Source organism: Barbatula barbatula, assembly GCF_947034865.1.
Source record: "Barbatula barbatula genome assembly, chromosome: 1".
NCBI lineage: Eukaryota > Metazoa > Chordata > Actinopteri > Cypriniformes > Nemacheilidae > Barbatula > Barbatula barbatula.
The window spans coordinates 27302254-27318220 of record NC_136766.1 but is presented as its reverse complement, the minus strand read 5'-3'; the positions used below and the strand labels follow the sequence as shown (position 1 = coordinate 27318220).

The following is a 15967-nucleotide window of genomic DNA, read 5'->3' as shown; positions in this document are numbered from 1 at the left end:
TCTGGAATAGCCTTCCTGATATTATTCGAGGATCAGACACGCTCGCCCAATTTAAATCTAGATTAAAAACGCATCTTTTCAGCCAAGCATTCACTTAATGCAAAATATGCTAAATAAACCACCAGGAGATGCTGACATTAGATATTATTTACTAGAATAATTGGATTTATTATATAAAACACCATGTAGAGTGTTTTACCCTTTCTTGGGTTTTTCGTTTTTCCCCTGTAAAGCTGCTTTGGAACAATGCAAATTGTGAAAAGCGCTATATAAATAAAATTGTTTTTGAATTGAATTAATAGCCTACTAAAAATAAGAAGTGACCCTTATTCACTTTTTTACCCTCAATTCCTTATTCTGCATCATTTACACTATATCCACAATATCTGGGTACAGTATTGGTCTAAGCTATCTATTTCATGTACCATAAAACAGAACAAAATATTTGTATATACCCCATCCGAGAGCTGAACTGCATCTCTGCCGGGACTCGAACCCGGAGCCTCTGGATTAGAAGTCCAGCGCGCTATTCCATTGCGCCACAGAGACCGAGCCATTAAAAACCGATCAGACCTGCTTTAGACACACACTAGCAGAACGCATGCCTTCATCATCCAGCAGCATCAGGACCATCTTGTGGGAATTTTTTTTTAAGTGACCGGCCAGCAGGGGGCGATCAATGCACACCACAACTGTAGAGTGTTACCTTTCGGTCCCTCAGATCCAACATGGTGGACTCCGACTTCAGATCAGCGTCAGCTAAGAGATTCTGTCTAAAAATAATGTTGTGTTTTATGCTTTAAAAAGTAAGTTGCTTAATAACACGCACATTTATTGACTTTAGTAATTGTTGTCATAAATTAAGAAAAATTCGTTTGTAAAACGCAATATAAGAAAACATGGTTAGTTGTTCATCTAGCCTACATTTTTCTAAAACATGTACCTGTCCAGACGCATTCCTTGACGTGTTTGCTACAACAACAACAGGAAAACGGTCATTACTCAAACGTGAACTTTGAACCCTGAGTTATAAAAAACTTTTACTACTTTTACTTTTATAAACGTTTAATATATTGCTTTATATCACACATGAACGTGTGATCACGCCCTAATTTGCGTGAACTTTACCTTTAACATTATCGTCCGTTTGTTCATCACAAATATGAACACAAATCTGTGTTACTCTGACGCGGTGTTAGAAATTTTACATACAGTATGTATCCTACATGAATGCATATGTAGTAATATAAAACCTATATTTCTATACAATTGACATCCGAATTTATTGGCCAGCAACACAAGTTGGTAGCATTTAAAACGCATGACATCTTGTGGCCTGCCCTGACAAAAAAAACATTGTTCTGAGAAGACAGTTCAGCCTTCATGTTAAAAGTTGAGCCAGTTGACACACCTGAATGTATTCCAGTGTGTTTTTATTACAGTGGGCTATATTCACCTTTGGCAGATCACCAAACAGATAAAACAAATATGATGATATTAGAATTTTGGAACATATATTTACAAAAATCAACACAGGACATGTGTATACTAAAATAAAAAAAATCATTTCGCTGTATATGCATTGTCTTTTCTATGATAAAGATTCAAATATCTTTGTAAAAGTGGCCCTCCCTGTGAAAACCCAGCTTAAGTCATTTGACTGTTTTCTACATAAAATCATCCTACATGATATAAGGAACATCATCTTGATATAAACATTGATTAAGACAATGTCAAGGATTGACATTATATTGAAATCAATTGTTGAAATCAAACTTTTATGTCATAATAATTCGACTTTTTCACTGGCAGGGTCACATAATGTGTCTTGTAATTTTTGCAATAAGAATTTAAACACCTAAATACACCTTAAACATTCTTCACAGTGTCTCGGAAACCCACAATACTCAAATTATCGACATTATTTTGGTGTCCACCAAGTCAGAAGCAGTAGGCCTACAGTTAAAGTCAGAAGTTTGCTAGGTATAAGCACCTATTGCATTATTGCTCATGTAAGACATATTGCTTTATTACCCCTCTGTAAGTCGCTTTGGATAAAAGCGTCTGCCAAATGTAAAGAAATAAAAGCTGAAAAATAATAAGCAAATATTTTTTTCTACTATTATTCAGACATCTCACATCATTACAAAGGAGATATTCTAACTGACAAAGATTCAACAATGAAATGACAAAAAGTACGCAAAAGTTCAAGTGTGTGGCTAAGGTGAATGTAACCTTCTCACTTAAATGCACATTGAGTTTGTAAACCACGTTCAGCAACACCAATTAATCCATTAAAATAAAACTGCTATATAAACAAGCATGGAGAAGTAAAAGGAACAAGACATCCCAGATGGTTCCATTTGGTGCATGAATCCATTTTGCAGTATTCCTCTTTTGTAAATGGGTAGAAGATTTTGTAGTGCCTTACCGACGGTTGGAGTGAATACACCATTGGCTCCATCTACCAGATAATCACTTCCGATCAGCATGTGCCAGGAAATTTCATTTATTGCTTCACTTATCTCCACAATACATTAATGGAAAAAAGCTTATGTGGTGCCACAAAGAGCAATTTACTGGCAGCCAAAAGTAAAATGTCTAAGCAGTGAGGTCAGAGTCCATTTCAAAGGTACAGTAAGTGAGCTTTGTTTGTTGCTGTTCTTATAAGATGGAGGGACAACACGTGTTGTAGAAGGTTAAACGTTCCGGTCGCATTTAACATTGTCTCTTAATTTCAAGTTCAAGTCCTCCCTGATTTAAATGTGTGTAAATCCACAGGTGAACATTTTCAGTTGTCACAGGTTTTATTCTTGCCATGGTGGCCCATTCTTCACTGGCTTTTGGTTAGGAGTGGCTCAAGACTTATCTTGCTTACAGTCTCTTCTTTGGGTACATACATTGGGCCAACAGAAGGGATCTGTGATAGGTAGAAGAAACAGTTAATATTAATCTCAGCTCTAACACAGGACTCACCTTTATAGAACAATTTTGTTTACAGGGTTTATTGACAAAAAATTTTTTGACCACAAATAAATTGTTGAATATCTTTGTTGATTAGTAAATGTAAACTTAACAAAAATATGATTGCTAAATGTACCTTTGAATCATCTGTCGTTCTGATACTGTTGGAGATTATGTCCTTGAAGAAAAGTGATGGTTCTGGAATTTTTGGGAGTACACTGTCTTTATGTCTGAGGATGGAAAAGTAAAGTATAATTATGTACTACATTTTTCGATTCTAAAGGAGTCTAAAACTCTAAACAACCTTTTTTTGCACAGAGATTAACATTTACAGAAAATATTTTTGCATTGTGATACAAACATACTAGGGTGAATTTGGAAGTTGGAGTGACGCTGTGTTGGCACAATTTACAATGTTGGCCATGAATGAAAATATCAGTCATTACAGTGAATTCCTGAATTTTTTTTTTTATAAATTATTTATTTTCAACAGAGCAGAAAACGAAACAAATTCATTACCTGTGTATAATCACAAGACACGCTATCAAACAACAGGAAACCACGAGAGGGGCGATAATGACAGCCAGTAACACTGGCAAATTTGGATCCCTGTTGTCACCTATAAAAGCACATCAACGTTTATGTTTAACTGGGAAAGACCATAGAAAACTCTTAACTTACATAATAATTTTTATATATCAATGAACAGCAATTATTTAAATGCTCATTGAATATTATCGTCATAATAATAAGGAAAACAAGGAACCGGCCAGTACCATAATAAACTTCTTCACTCAGCTCACTCTGCCCTTTACCACAATAGTGGCTCAAGACGATCTGCACCTTGGCTGTGTACTTGCAGGCATGATCATATGGCAAGGAAAAATTCTTGCTCCCTTTAATCGAGATTTGCTGTAAAATTGTCAACAAAAATTCTGTAAGGCAATGCTTAAAATGTGATTTCATTATGTATTTTCTTTCTTTCTTTGTACTCTCATCGTCTCTTCGAAGAGGTTTGGTATTTTAATGTGTTTTGAGTTTGAATTAGACAGATTGTGTGTGATTGCCGATCCCTGAAACTTTGCAGGTTCTGCCCTACTTGAACATTACAACGAATAACACAAAAACACAGCTCACCTCTTCATTGCACTTGGTATATTTGTATGTGTAGTCAAAACAGTGTTCTGCAACCTCTTCAAAACCTGATCTGATCGTTTGAAAGTAGAGCGTTTGCTCGTCTCTTCTGATTATCAGTCCAGGTTTGTTTAGTTTCACTGCAAGGGAATTGACCAAATATTAGTGTGTCAATCTACTAAGGAAGAAAACAATAAGACTCGTTTTTAAACAAAGCTATTGCACATTTTCATTAGAAGTTCATATAAAATCCGTACCATTGTCACCTGGATCTTTTCTCATGAAGGTGTTGTTAACAGAAATGCCCTTATGAGTTCCATTAAACATGAAGAACATGTCATCTGCATTCTTTTTTAAATCTCTACTGTATATGTCACATCCTTTGATCTTCATTGTGTCATATATATATGAGGAACACTTTGTAATGTGATCTAGGTTTTCCTGGTTTAACCTGCAAGGAACATCAGTCTTTATTTATTACAGCAAGGCAAGAGTATAATGAGCTAAAGATTATGCACAAATTTAAGGAAGGCTAGACGATTCTTTCAGCATTTTTTGTGAGGGTGGTTGAATCTCTTCAAATCCTGATAGCAATTGCTATGTAAAATACATTTACGTGAATATAAATCTGCTGTGGAAGGCACAAGACCATAAAACGTTTCTCGAATCTTTGTGCTCGGTCCGAATGCGTTCATGTTTTGGGGAGGAGTACTCTAATGGGATAGTGGGATCTGATGCTCAATGCAAGCTTGCTACAGTATATTGTTAACCCATTCGAAAATGACTAAAAAATAAGTGTAATGTAAAGTACCTGTAATACAAATTAAGGTCTTGGACATCATCAGTAAGATTCCAAGTGCATAACATGTTGTTTATGGAATAATACAGGCAGCTCAAGTTTCTCACCAGCGTCACTGGGGATAAATGTGAGATTAGATTTCAAAAGTGAAACATTTAAAACATTCTGCTTTTTATGTACTGGATGAACATTCATCATGTAAAAGTGAACTAACTTCTAATTTCTATTTTTAAAAATTCATATTATAAGACACTAAGAAAATAAGAAATATATGGTCTTCATTATAAAATGGGCTTGTATTATAAAAAAAACCTTGGCTAGGATTTTGTGTAAACCAAATCTGATCAGATTTAGCAAAACTACCACAGTCCAGTTGCACTACATCTGCGCATATCTGACTTATTTGAACACACCCGTCACTATGCAAAAAATAATTGCCACGCTGGTACATAAATTGCATTGAAGCGACAGCAAAAACAAATATAAAAACCATATGGCGTTTTACACTGCATAGTACTGCATGGTACAGCTCACTTTTGGGGGGTTTTCCACTGGGTTCAGTACCTATATATACACTCACCTAAGAACACACTACTAATACTGTGTTTGACCCCCTTTCGCCTTCGGAACTTGCTTATAGAAATAACGTGGCGTTGATTCAACAAGGTGCTGAAAGCATTCTTTAGAAATGTTGGCCCATATTGACAGGATAGCATCTTGCAGTTGATGGAGATTTGTAGGATGCACATCAATGGCACGAAGCTCCCGTTCCACCACATCCCAAAGATGCGCTATTGGTTTGAGATCTGGTGACTGTGGGGGCCATTTTAGTACAGTGAACTCATTGTCATGTTCAAGAAACCAATTTGAAATGATTCGGGCTTTGTGACATGGTGCATTGTCCTGCTGGAAGTAGCCATCAGAGGATGGGTACATGATGGTCATAAAGGGATGGACATGATCAGAAACAATGCTCAGGTAGGCCGTGGCATTTAAACGATGCCCAATTGGCACTAAGGGGCCTAAAGTGTGCCAAGAAAATATCCCCCACACCATTACACCACCACCACCAGCCTGCACAGTGGTAACAAGGCATGATGGATCCACGTTCTCATTCTGTTTACACCAAATTCTGACTCTACCATCTGAATGTCTCAACAGAAATCGAGACTCATCAGACCAGGCAACATTTTTCCAGTCTTCAACTGTCCAATTTTGGTGAGCTCGTGCAAGTTGTAGCCTCTTTTTCCTATTTCTAGTGGGGATGAGCGGTACCCTGTGGGGTCTGTTGTAGCCCTTCCGCCTCAAGGTTGTGCGTGTTGTGGCTTTACAAATGCTTTGCTGCATACCTCGGTTGTAACAAGTGGATATTTCAGTCAAAGTTGCTCTTCTATCAGCTTGAATCAGTCGGCCCATTCTCCTCTGACCTCTAGCATCAACAAGGCATTTTCTCCCACAGGACTGCCGCATACTGGATGTTTTTCCCTTTTCACACCATTCTTTGTAAACCCTAGAAATGGTTGTGCGTGAAAATGCTAGTAACTGAGCAGATTGGGAAATATTCAGACCGGCCCGTCTGGCACCAACAACCAGGACCACACCCCTAAATGCATTGAAGCAACTGCCATGTGATTCGTTGATCTGATAATTGCATTAATGAGAAATTGAACAGACGTTCCTAATAATCCTTTAGGTGAGTGTGTGTATATATATATCTATATTTATATAGATATATATAATATACGATTACTCCTGTTTTGTGTGTGCGTTTGTCGCGTTCACTATGAACGTTTTTCCACCATCGCGACGACACATTGTGTGCAAAGTCTGAATCTGAAACGGTTACAGTTATGTACGGCACGATTACAAACTTTTCTCAGCTCTGAATTTTCGGAACGGTTGTCTTACCGTGCTAAATCGTGCTAATGGATGCGCGCAAAGACGTTATAGCTCAGTCTCTTTTGCGTTACCAAGGCAGCTTGTGACGCGTTTGTGTTTACATTCTTATAATTTTCGTTATCAGGTCGAAAATAAACCATTTACGTACCAGCTGGCATGGATCGGCACGGAGTGGAACGAATAAGCAACGAGGATTTGGCGCAATGGTGGAAAAACACTCAATGATGCTTAGAGGCAGTAGAGGTGGCGCAACCAAGACGATAAATATATAATCCCCACCCATTTTGAAGCGCCACTAAACTGAACTGAAGTCAAATGAGCTGTACCGAGCCAAATCATACCAAATCTGATGGTACCATGCAGTGAAAAGGCACCAATAGTAATGTGGTGACACTTGGCCTGGTATGAAAGGAACAAAAAAGCACAAGATTTCAAGTTGCCAAGAATTGCGCTGTATTGAATTGATTTGTCCAACATAAAATGTATAGAATAAGATGAAGGATGGAATGGGCCCATAACGTAGAACATTCTAGCCAAATGAAGCCCTGATTACTATGAAAAAGGAAACAATATTATTTAGACAGTATAAAACTGAATACAAAATATAAGGAATTAGGTAATCTGTTTCATTATTCACAAAACCTTATTCCTTTCAAGTTATAATTTCCTGAATTAACCTAAATCTCACATCTCTTTCACCATATTAACACATTCATACTGTAATCATAATTGGGCACACATGTAGATATGATGACAGTATACTAATATGCAGCATCAAAAAATATAGCTTGCTCTAAAGTACATAACTGGACATTCACTCTCATGTACAGTACCTGGGGTTGAAGGGATGGTAAAGCGGCTTGGTAGGCTGGGTAGTTTGTTTCCACAGTCTTCTGGGTTTGTAGTAACAATGATGCATAATCCCTTTTCATTGGATAAATTTAAAGTGTAGGCTAACTTATTGGTTCGTTCTTTCTTTGGCCTCTCTGAAATACAGTCCTGATGGATCAGAAAGGGGAAAAAAAGAATTATAAATTAAATTAATTTATGACAAAGCAAACTTTAGAGCAGTGGTTCCCAAAGTGGGTGCGTGACAATTTAATAATATTTGACATCATATATTTTTAAATATATCAAAACACCAACCAACATATGAGCATGTCCATACGAAAATTAATACGCGAAAAAACACAGATATATTTCATGCATATGTAAAGTTTTAATATTATTTTTACTGCACTTTGACTGTTTGCAGGAGAGATTCGCTCTGCTCCGCTCTGGGTGGCCATTTCCATAACACCAAAAAGGAGGACACTTTGCGGCATTTAGTGAAGCAAGAATAACTGCATCTGGTGTACTCGCAAATAGAATACAATTTTGTCTATCATATCTATGGTATCATGATACAGTGATTCTGAAAAGCCTACTCTATTCATTGCCAGACAATTTGATCAACAACATATCTTGATGTAGACCTATGTGTAACAGAAGAGGCAAACAAGTGTTTGTTCACAGTATTTGTATTTATTCAAGATACTCCTCTATGACTGGTGACTGCATGATAGACTTTACAAAACTCTGCAGCTGAGATTTTGTCATCCTGAGGTGATGTTGCCTCTCGAAATTAAGACCTAAAGGAAGACGTACCAGCAGCTCGTCGGTTACCTTTATGTTTTTCAGTGCTGGCATGTCGGTCAATGGAGGCTTTCCCTTTACAACTAACGTCCACTTCACAGCGACATAGTGTGCAAAATCCATGGAAAGCATCACTACTGCTTTTTGATATGAATTTGTGCTCTTCTGTCCATTCCGGATTAAATGATGTCGGACGTTTCGGCATGTTAACGTTATGACGTAGCCAGTACGTGGACTCCACCTCAATTCGTGGAGGCTTGTTTACGTTTTTAACCAATTATATATCAGATATTTATTTGACACCTCTTCCAGCCAATCATTTGTTTGATCGGAGATCTTATGGCGTCAGCCGCTATGCTGCTGCGTCCAGTGCTGGTCTGGTAATTTGGCATACCGGGCAAATGCCCGGTGGGCCGACGCACTTGGGGGCCGATATAACATAATATTATATTTTTTTAATTGGCCAACGACCGGCCCATAAAGCAGGGACAGCGGCCCATTGGTTCATTTTCCATACTGACACTGGGCTGGCCCAATCATCTCTTAACAGACTCCACCTCGTGTCAGATGCAGTCAGTTTCTTATAGAGTGTTCACACCAAACGCAGTAAATCGCGCTATTAGCGTCTAGTTGGACGCTTGAACATTTTGCTTTTACTCGCTTCATTCGCGTCATGGAGGGGCTTCTGTCAGGCGGCGCCCGTCTAATTGCGAAATGGCGGACATGGATTTAGTTGAGAGGATAGCTGCGCATTATGTGCTATGGAAGGCTGAAGAACGACGTGGACTCGTTCGGCGCCATGTCTGGGTCCATCAAATCCTTCAGAGGTGCAGTCCTTCATTGTTGTTTCGGATTCCTGCCTCTGCTCGCAATGTCATAATCACGTCCCTACTAGAGCAAGCTCCTGGTTCGTAAACGCGGCGCGAATTTTCGCCAAAGTTCCGATTTTTCAACTCGCGCGAACTATGGAAAGCCAAATAATCCAAAAGTGGGACGAGACAGCGGGTATTACAGAGCTCGCGCCGCGCTGACATGTCATCTGCGCGATTCAATCGCCCAGCCAGCCGACTCCTCGTCAGCGCACACGTTATTTAAACGGCGCAAACCGTACACTCAAATGTACAATAAAGAAACCCCTCATTCCTTAAAAACATTTACATTTGTTTACATTTACACAAGTCTATCAGTTTTTCCCTACAGAAGACAAAGGAAATCAGGATGAAATGCATAATATTTTTTTATTATCATCTTTAATAGTGTACAAGTAAACGGTAGTGTTTTGCATCGATACTTTGAAGAACTGCACATATGTATATGTGATTCTTAGACACATATGTTAGACTCTATACTATAGAGGCTACGGAAAGACCTGTACAAAGCAGAAACTTCAATGACTTCCAATATCGTAGTCTTGAGGAGCACGCCAACCTCCTGGAATTTATATAGGACAGTTTACATGTTCAGGTAATTTATTTTATTATTGTAGTACGTTTTGCGCCTAGCCATTTAACCTCAACTATTTATGTTAATAATAGCAGAGATTTATGGGTAAAATGTAAATGAGTGGCGCCAAATGAACATTGTATGTGTTTTAATTGGTCAGTGCAGCGGATTGGTTGGTGCCACGCTGCCCATCGGTTGGCGATAGGAAATTGAATCGCGCAGATGACATGTCAGCGCGGCGCGAGCTCTGTAATACCCCGCTGTCTCATCCCACTATTGGATTGTTTGGCTTCCCTTACTAACGCTCAATTTGCACGAATCACAACACAAGTAGGTGTAGGTCTATCACCAGGGAGTCAGTCAAGAGAGAGTGAGTACACTGGTCCATGGCACTTAGTTCTCAGCTTTGTAGGTTTTTGGGGGAATGGAACAGTAGATATGCATATCTACAGGGACCGCAAGGATGGTGTACTGGTTGGTGGTGTCCGACCCATTGTGGTGGGTCGGTCTGAGTAAAAATGCCAGGGCCCTTTTTTTGTCCTAGTCCAGCCCTGGCTGCGTCCCAATAAAGGTTTTTCAGCGCGTTTTTTAAGGCCGATTCAGTGCAACTCCGAAAAGGAGGACAAATGAGTGTCCGGCCCCCAGACCTCCCTTTTTAAGCGTACTCGGGTACAGTTCGTGGGTGAGCACATAATCTAGCAGCGTTCACATGACGCAAACGAACCAAACTCTTACGTAAATCGAAGCCGAGTGTGCACCAAAAGTGATGATATGAAAACGCCAAGTCGCCGTCAGTGTGCTTTCGCCGTTCTTAACCTTTTATCCCTGAAAAAAACAAAAGGCACCGCATGTCTGTGGAGCAGGATCTACAAGTTCACTATCCTCAATCTACGCCCGTATCAAGAGACTGTGCTACCAAAAGCAGGTTTCCTTTTTAGGTCGTAAGGTCAGGTTTGAATAAAGCAAATAAACACCTAAAGAGAAATGTAATGCGAGTAGATTATTATTATTGAAAGAATTAAGTATCAATGTTTATTCTAATGTGTTTTGTTCCAACGATTCTCACATACAGCAAAAAGTTCATATCAGTCTATGAGATTTGTTTACACGTGTCATCGAGTTGTAAATGACAGATTGTTCATTTGAATATGTTGTTTCACCTCATATAATCTATGCTGTAACGAATTCATGCAGCTGTTAATACTTAATTTGTTGTTTGGCAATCTGGATTTCATTTTATATATGTATGTATGCATGTAAATTTTTTGGTGCCGTGTGAAAAAAAAACCCTAATGTCATGCCTTGCTTTCAAAAAGTTTGGGAACCACTGCTTTAGAGCAGTGAGGACACAATCCCTATGTAAAAAGGGCCCTAACAAATTCATAAATAAAAATATGTTTTTGTGTTAGAGGAAAAAAACTAGCTTATCAAGGGAGCAAAAATCGAATCTTAACAAATCTAAATGTGTCATGATCCCATTATTCATTATTCCATTATCAGTTCACGCCCTCCACCTGTTGCCCTTGTTATGCCTCTTTTGTTCCTCTCCTATTTAAATTTAATCTTTATCGCCGTCTTGTCCTGTTGCCCCTGGTTTCTTTAAATCTTAAAGGCGGGGTGTCCGATTTTTCTTAGCTGTTGTTGATGTTCAGATCACCAAAACAAACACACCCCTGCCCACATCTTTGCTTTCATCAGCGCTCGACTAATGTCCGTCCTGTGCACCTTACTGCTGATTTGGTACAAGTTTGTTTTGGTACTCGGCCCAACTTTGTTTAAACAATTGTAATTTTGAACTCGGACACCCCGCTTTTAAGTCTTGTTATGTTAAAGTATTTTGTTCTTGTTTTCCGCCTTGGGGGATTTTGAGTTAGGTTTTGGCCCTGCTTGAACATGATCCCTTACTAAGTAACTTGTTAGCAACTGATGTTAAGACATGATAAAGCTTTAAAGGAATACTTACAAAATTTTAACATTAACAAAAATGTATGCAGATTTGGAACGCGGTGAGAAATTAATGACAGAATTGTAATTTTGGGGTGGAGTATCATGAGCGGGTTATAACGGATGTGTTTTATGTCATAGAATGTGAAAATATTTAGTGGCTTTGTTGCCAACATACCTTATTTTATGGATTTAACCAAAAACCTGTTCAACAAACCTGTTGCGCAATACAATGTATCTGTTTTTAAATTGAAAAGCAGTCTAACCAAAACTCAACAACAGACCAGCGGATGTAAGAAAACAGTCTTATATTAATAAGTATAAATGTGATTTTATTTTATAGGCCACAAATATGTATTAGCATTTTAAACTCTTTGAAATTCACAAATACTTTAATTCACAAAAAGTTTGGATTCTAACATCACAGCACATCAGAATTGTATGTTACTAAGAATCAAAATATAGTGCTCCAGTATTACACGCTTTTCACACATCTTGTGTACAATATATCTAACTGAGAGTGTCATAGCGCATAGCCCATAGCGCATGGGCTGAAAAATGTATACAACCTTTAGTGCAATGCAGGGCAATTTGTATATATATATGAATGTAAATATTTTGTACTTCCTTCACTGCGAACCTGATCTTCAATAGAAAGAATATACTGCCCATTGAGGGTTTATACTTATACTTCTGTCCAAAGTCAATAAATGAACCCTTCTGTCTAATCAGAAAACTCACCATGTAAGGTAGCTCAACAAAAAAAAACGTTTAGTCCGGAAATGTAAGGTCACACTTTTCACTCCTTTTGATATAGCGAAAAGGAGACCATTTCAGATCAAAATAGAACTCCTATCAAACTAGTTTTATAAAATGGTAAAACAAAGGCAACAAACAAAGAACAACATTGAACCTAATTTCCACATCCCATGTATACATTTTTCTAATGGAAACAATCTAAATGTATCACATCGGTGCTACTACAAAGAAAAATATGCTTAGCCAATTCTATTGCTGTGTGCATTATAGAAAAAGAAAAATGCTGTTTAAGATCTTGTGAATTTTATCATAATTTTTTGTCAATATTTGTTATTGTTCATAATGAACAAATACCAATTTTTTAAATGTAAAACAGAACAATTAAAAACGAAGAAACTGTGATCAGCATCCAAAGTCTATTATTCCTCTCAATTATACATTTTACCTTACAATAGACAAAACAAACCTTTGTTTTTATCATTACACTCTAACACGGTAAACACTGTAAAGTCTGACACACTCCTGTAGAATTTCATTCAACCTTTTTCCGTCCACGGGTCATAATCTAAAGGGAACGGTATTCAGAGTTTTCCTGTGAATGTTTGGGCGTGTGGCTGAGAAATGACTCACCTGGCGGTCGTGCACTTCTATGGTATAGTTCACTCTGCAGGTAGGATCCACATCCTCCGGTTTTTCCCATGTCACGCTCAAATCGAAAGGTGTAACCCATACAAAATTCAGATTTTTCGGTGGAGGAAGGCGATCTTTGGTATTTAGGAAGCGTAGACCAAATTGGAAAAAATAGAAAAAGACAAAAAAAATAAGTTGCAATATGTTGATTGGTCAGTCGCTGACGTCAGAATGTTTCGGGAATTTAACAGGATATCCCGCACGCGCTGCTGTAAAGGAAAACTAAAGGAAAAAACTTTGCTAACAAACACTAAACACAAACAACTCACCCGACGCGTTTTCAACTCCGACGAACATGACAGATACACATATTATCACGGCGATATCCCAATATCGACACATGATGTTTAAAGGCTTTGGCAGATATTCCGTGTTAAATCCACATCAGGGTTCTGTAATCCCGTCTCGCGCAGTGCTCTGTCCCTTTTAAGAGATGCTATTTATGTTCGCCATCAATAAACACAAAACAACGCGTCGCTACGAAGTCAATCTCACGGTCAAAGTAAAAGTGAGACTGGAGCTGACAGACTGTCAGACTTATGGAGTGGGAGGAGTGTGAAGCGCTGATCCTCTCCACCTCTCCACATCCAAAGCAGTGATCGAGTCACCGTGTAAAATAGTTGCACACCGCGTATGAATACACCGTATGAAAATATAATAATCAATAATACTTTTGGGTGGGAAAGTGTGTAGGAAATTAGGTTTTGTGGTCGGTCACAGTTGTGACAGGTGGGATAAGATGTATGTATGCTAAACTTCTGGAGACATCAAAAAGTTCCGGCCCAGCTCTTTTAAACTTTTTGATCACATTCTGGTGTTACTATTGTGCATAAAAACCCTTATAAAACACAGCTAAAAGAATCAAATAATAAAAAAATACAACCATCATATTTTTAAATTGTTACTTTATTCTAACTTGTGACATAAAATTGTTATATTATTGCTACCAGTATAACAGCATCAATATTGTAACTTGTTTGAACATTAAGTGCCATATTTTGTCATTGCCACATTTCAGTGCAACTGAACGAATAGGTATGGCACCGGTCACCATGGTTGCCATCAACATATAGATTTCGTTGCACTGTACTTGTATGTGTGTAATGACAATAAATTGAATCCAATCCAACATGTTTACTCACTCTGTGACCACACTCGACAAAATTAATAATTGTGAATTCCTATATTGATCCTAGACACCTTAAAGATAGTGTGGACCTAATATCTTTGTCATATATTTATGTTGACGTACTTTACTAGCCTTTTGTCGGAAGCTTTGATGCAATCATCCTTTTGTTATGATGCAAACAGGATGTACACTGCTGTGGCTATGTGCTCCATTTTTGACATATTTTTAGGAAATGCACAAAAATATCAGTCAGTAAGACTTTTAGAGCTTTATGAATGAAGACCTTCTTTAAGGTCACACTTGTGATCGGTGCGCAGCAAAATCGCCAGTGTTGCGAGTGTTAATTAGATTTTCTTTGTGGGATTAACTGATGCCCTTTAAACAGTGTTTTATGGTCTGAAACAAAACTGAGAAAGGGAAGCAGTGCAATCTTGTAGGGCATTTTTAAACTTCCTAAAGCATTTGTTATGGTGGTGTTTGAATTGAATATCAACACTCTCCAGTGTTTTTCCTTACCAAGCAAGGCAGTTACTATTAGTTATATCTTATAAGGTATTGCCAATTTACAATAAAGTTGTATTATTTATGTTTCCAATGGGATTTAAGGGGTGAGTCCGGCCTTATACATAATTACCTGACCAAACTTTTGTGTGTGCAGTGTATGTAGGAGAATGACAGCAGCAACCCTTTCCTGAAAACTAAACTCATGAACAGGCTTTTTTAAAATAAATGTTTATCTTATAAACTACAGATAGCACAGGGAAAAAATATTAAGTATGCTAAGAAATACATTACGACGGAACAGACGAAACAGTTTATTCTTGATCAAAGCAGACTTTATTATTACTGCAAATTGACATTTTAAAACTAAGACTGCTTGCAAAGACTGCTTTGTCAATACTGAATACACAGTCATGTACACACACACTTACAACAAATGAAACATTTCTATACAAATCTGCATATCCTTTGCTTACCATTTGCATATTCAGTGCAGTACAGATAAGTAGGCTAATAACAGCACTTTGTAATTAAATCAGACCTTGAAAAGCTATACTGACTGTGTTCATGAGCAGTTACTAAGAAACAGAAAATAAAGGGAGTGCACATCAAAAACTATACTGAGATTGTCTGCAATCCTGCCACTAAAATGAACTGAATGCATACTCTAAAGGGTACCGTAAAGTATAAATCATAGTACAAGTCGTTGCGTTTGTATAATATTTCAATTACACAATTTATATTTAATTGAAAGACAAACCCTTATCTCATGAAGTCTCACGAACTGCAGTGACTTTCACATAGTGAGTCACGGCTTCTTGGAATACTGGAAATATGACCTTACCGGAAATTGTGAAAGCTAGTAAAAATATGTTCTGACCTTTGGCAAATGGTAAAACTGACCTCTTAAAATACCAACTTAATTCGTATCGTACCGAGGCTAAACAACATGGCTTTTGCACCAGGAAAAAATAAATGAAACGACATAAATAAAGCATTTGTTCAATAAAGAGAAAAAATTATATGAAGAACTCCTATGATGCCCTGCTCATCATTTTTTATAGTTTACA

The 15967-nt window shown here is 37.8% G+C and overlaps 1 protein-coding gene across 1 annotated transcript; it reads right to left on the bottom strand.

Annotated features, from left to right (window-relative positions):
- Window positions 1-817: 817 nt before the first annotated feature.
- On the bottom strand, window positions 818-13865 carry il13ra1 (interleukin 13 receptor, alpha 1). The gene is made up of 10 exons (XM_079453859.1): window positions 13537-13865; window positions 13208-13341; window positions 7630-7795; window positions 4910-5012; window positions 4356-4549; window positions 4102-4238; window positions 3741-3876; window positions 3484-3583; window positions 3101-3194; window positions 818-2920 (listed from the first exon to the last, which is right to left on the bottom strand). Exons 1-10 carry the CDS (start codon window positions 13607-13609, stop codon window positions 2834-2836), a joined length of 1224 nt encoding a protein of 407 aa, XP_079309985.1. The 5' UTR covers window positions 13610-13865; the 3' UTR covers window positions 818-2833.
- Between the last annotated feature and the right edge of the window lie 2102 nt (window positions 13866-15967).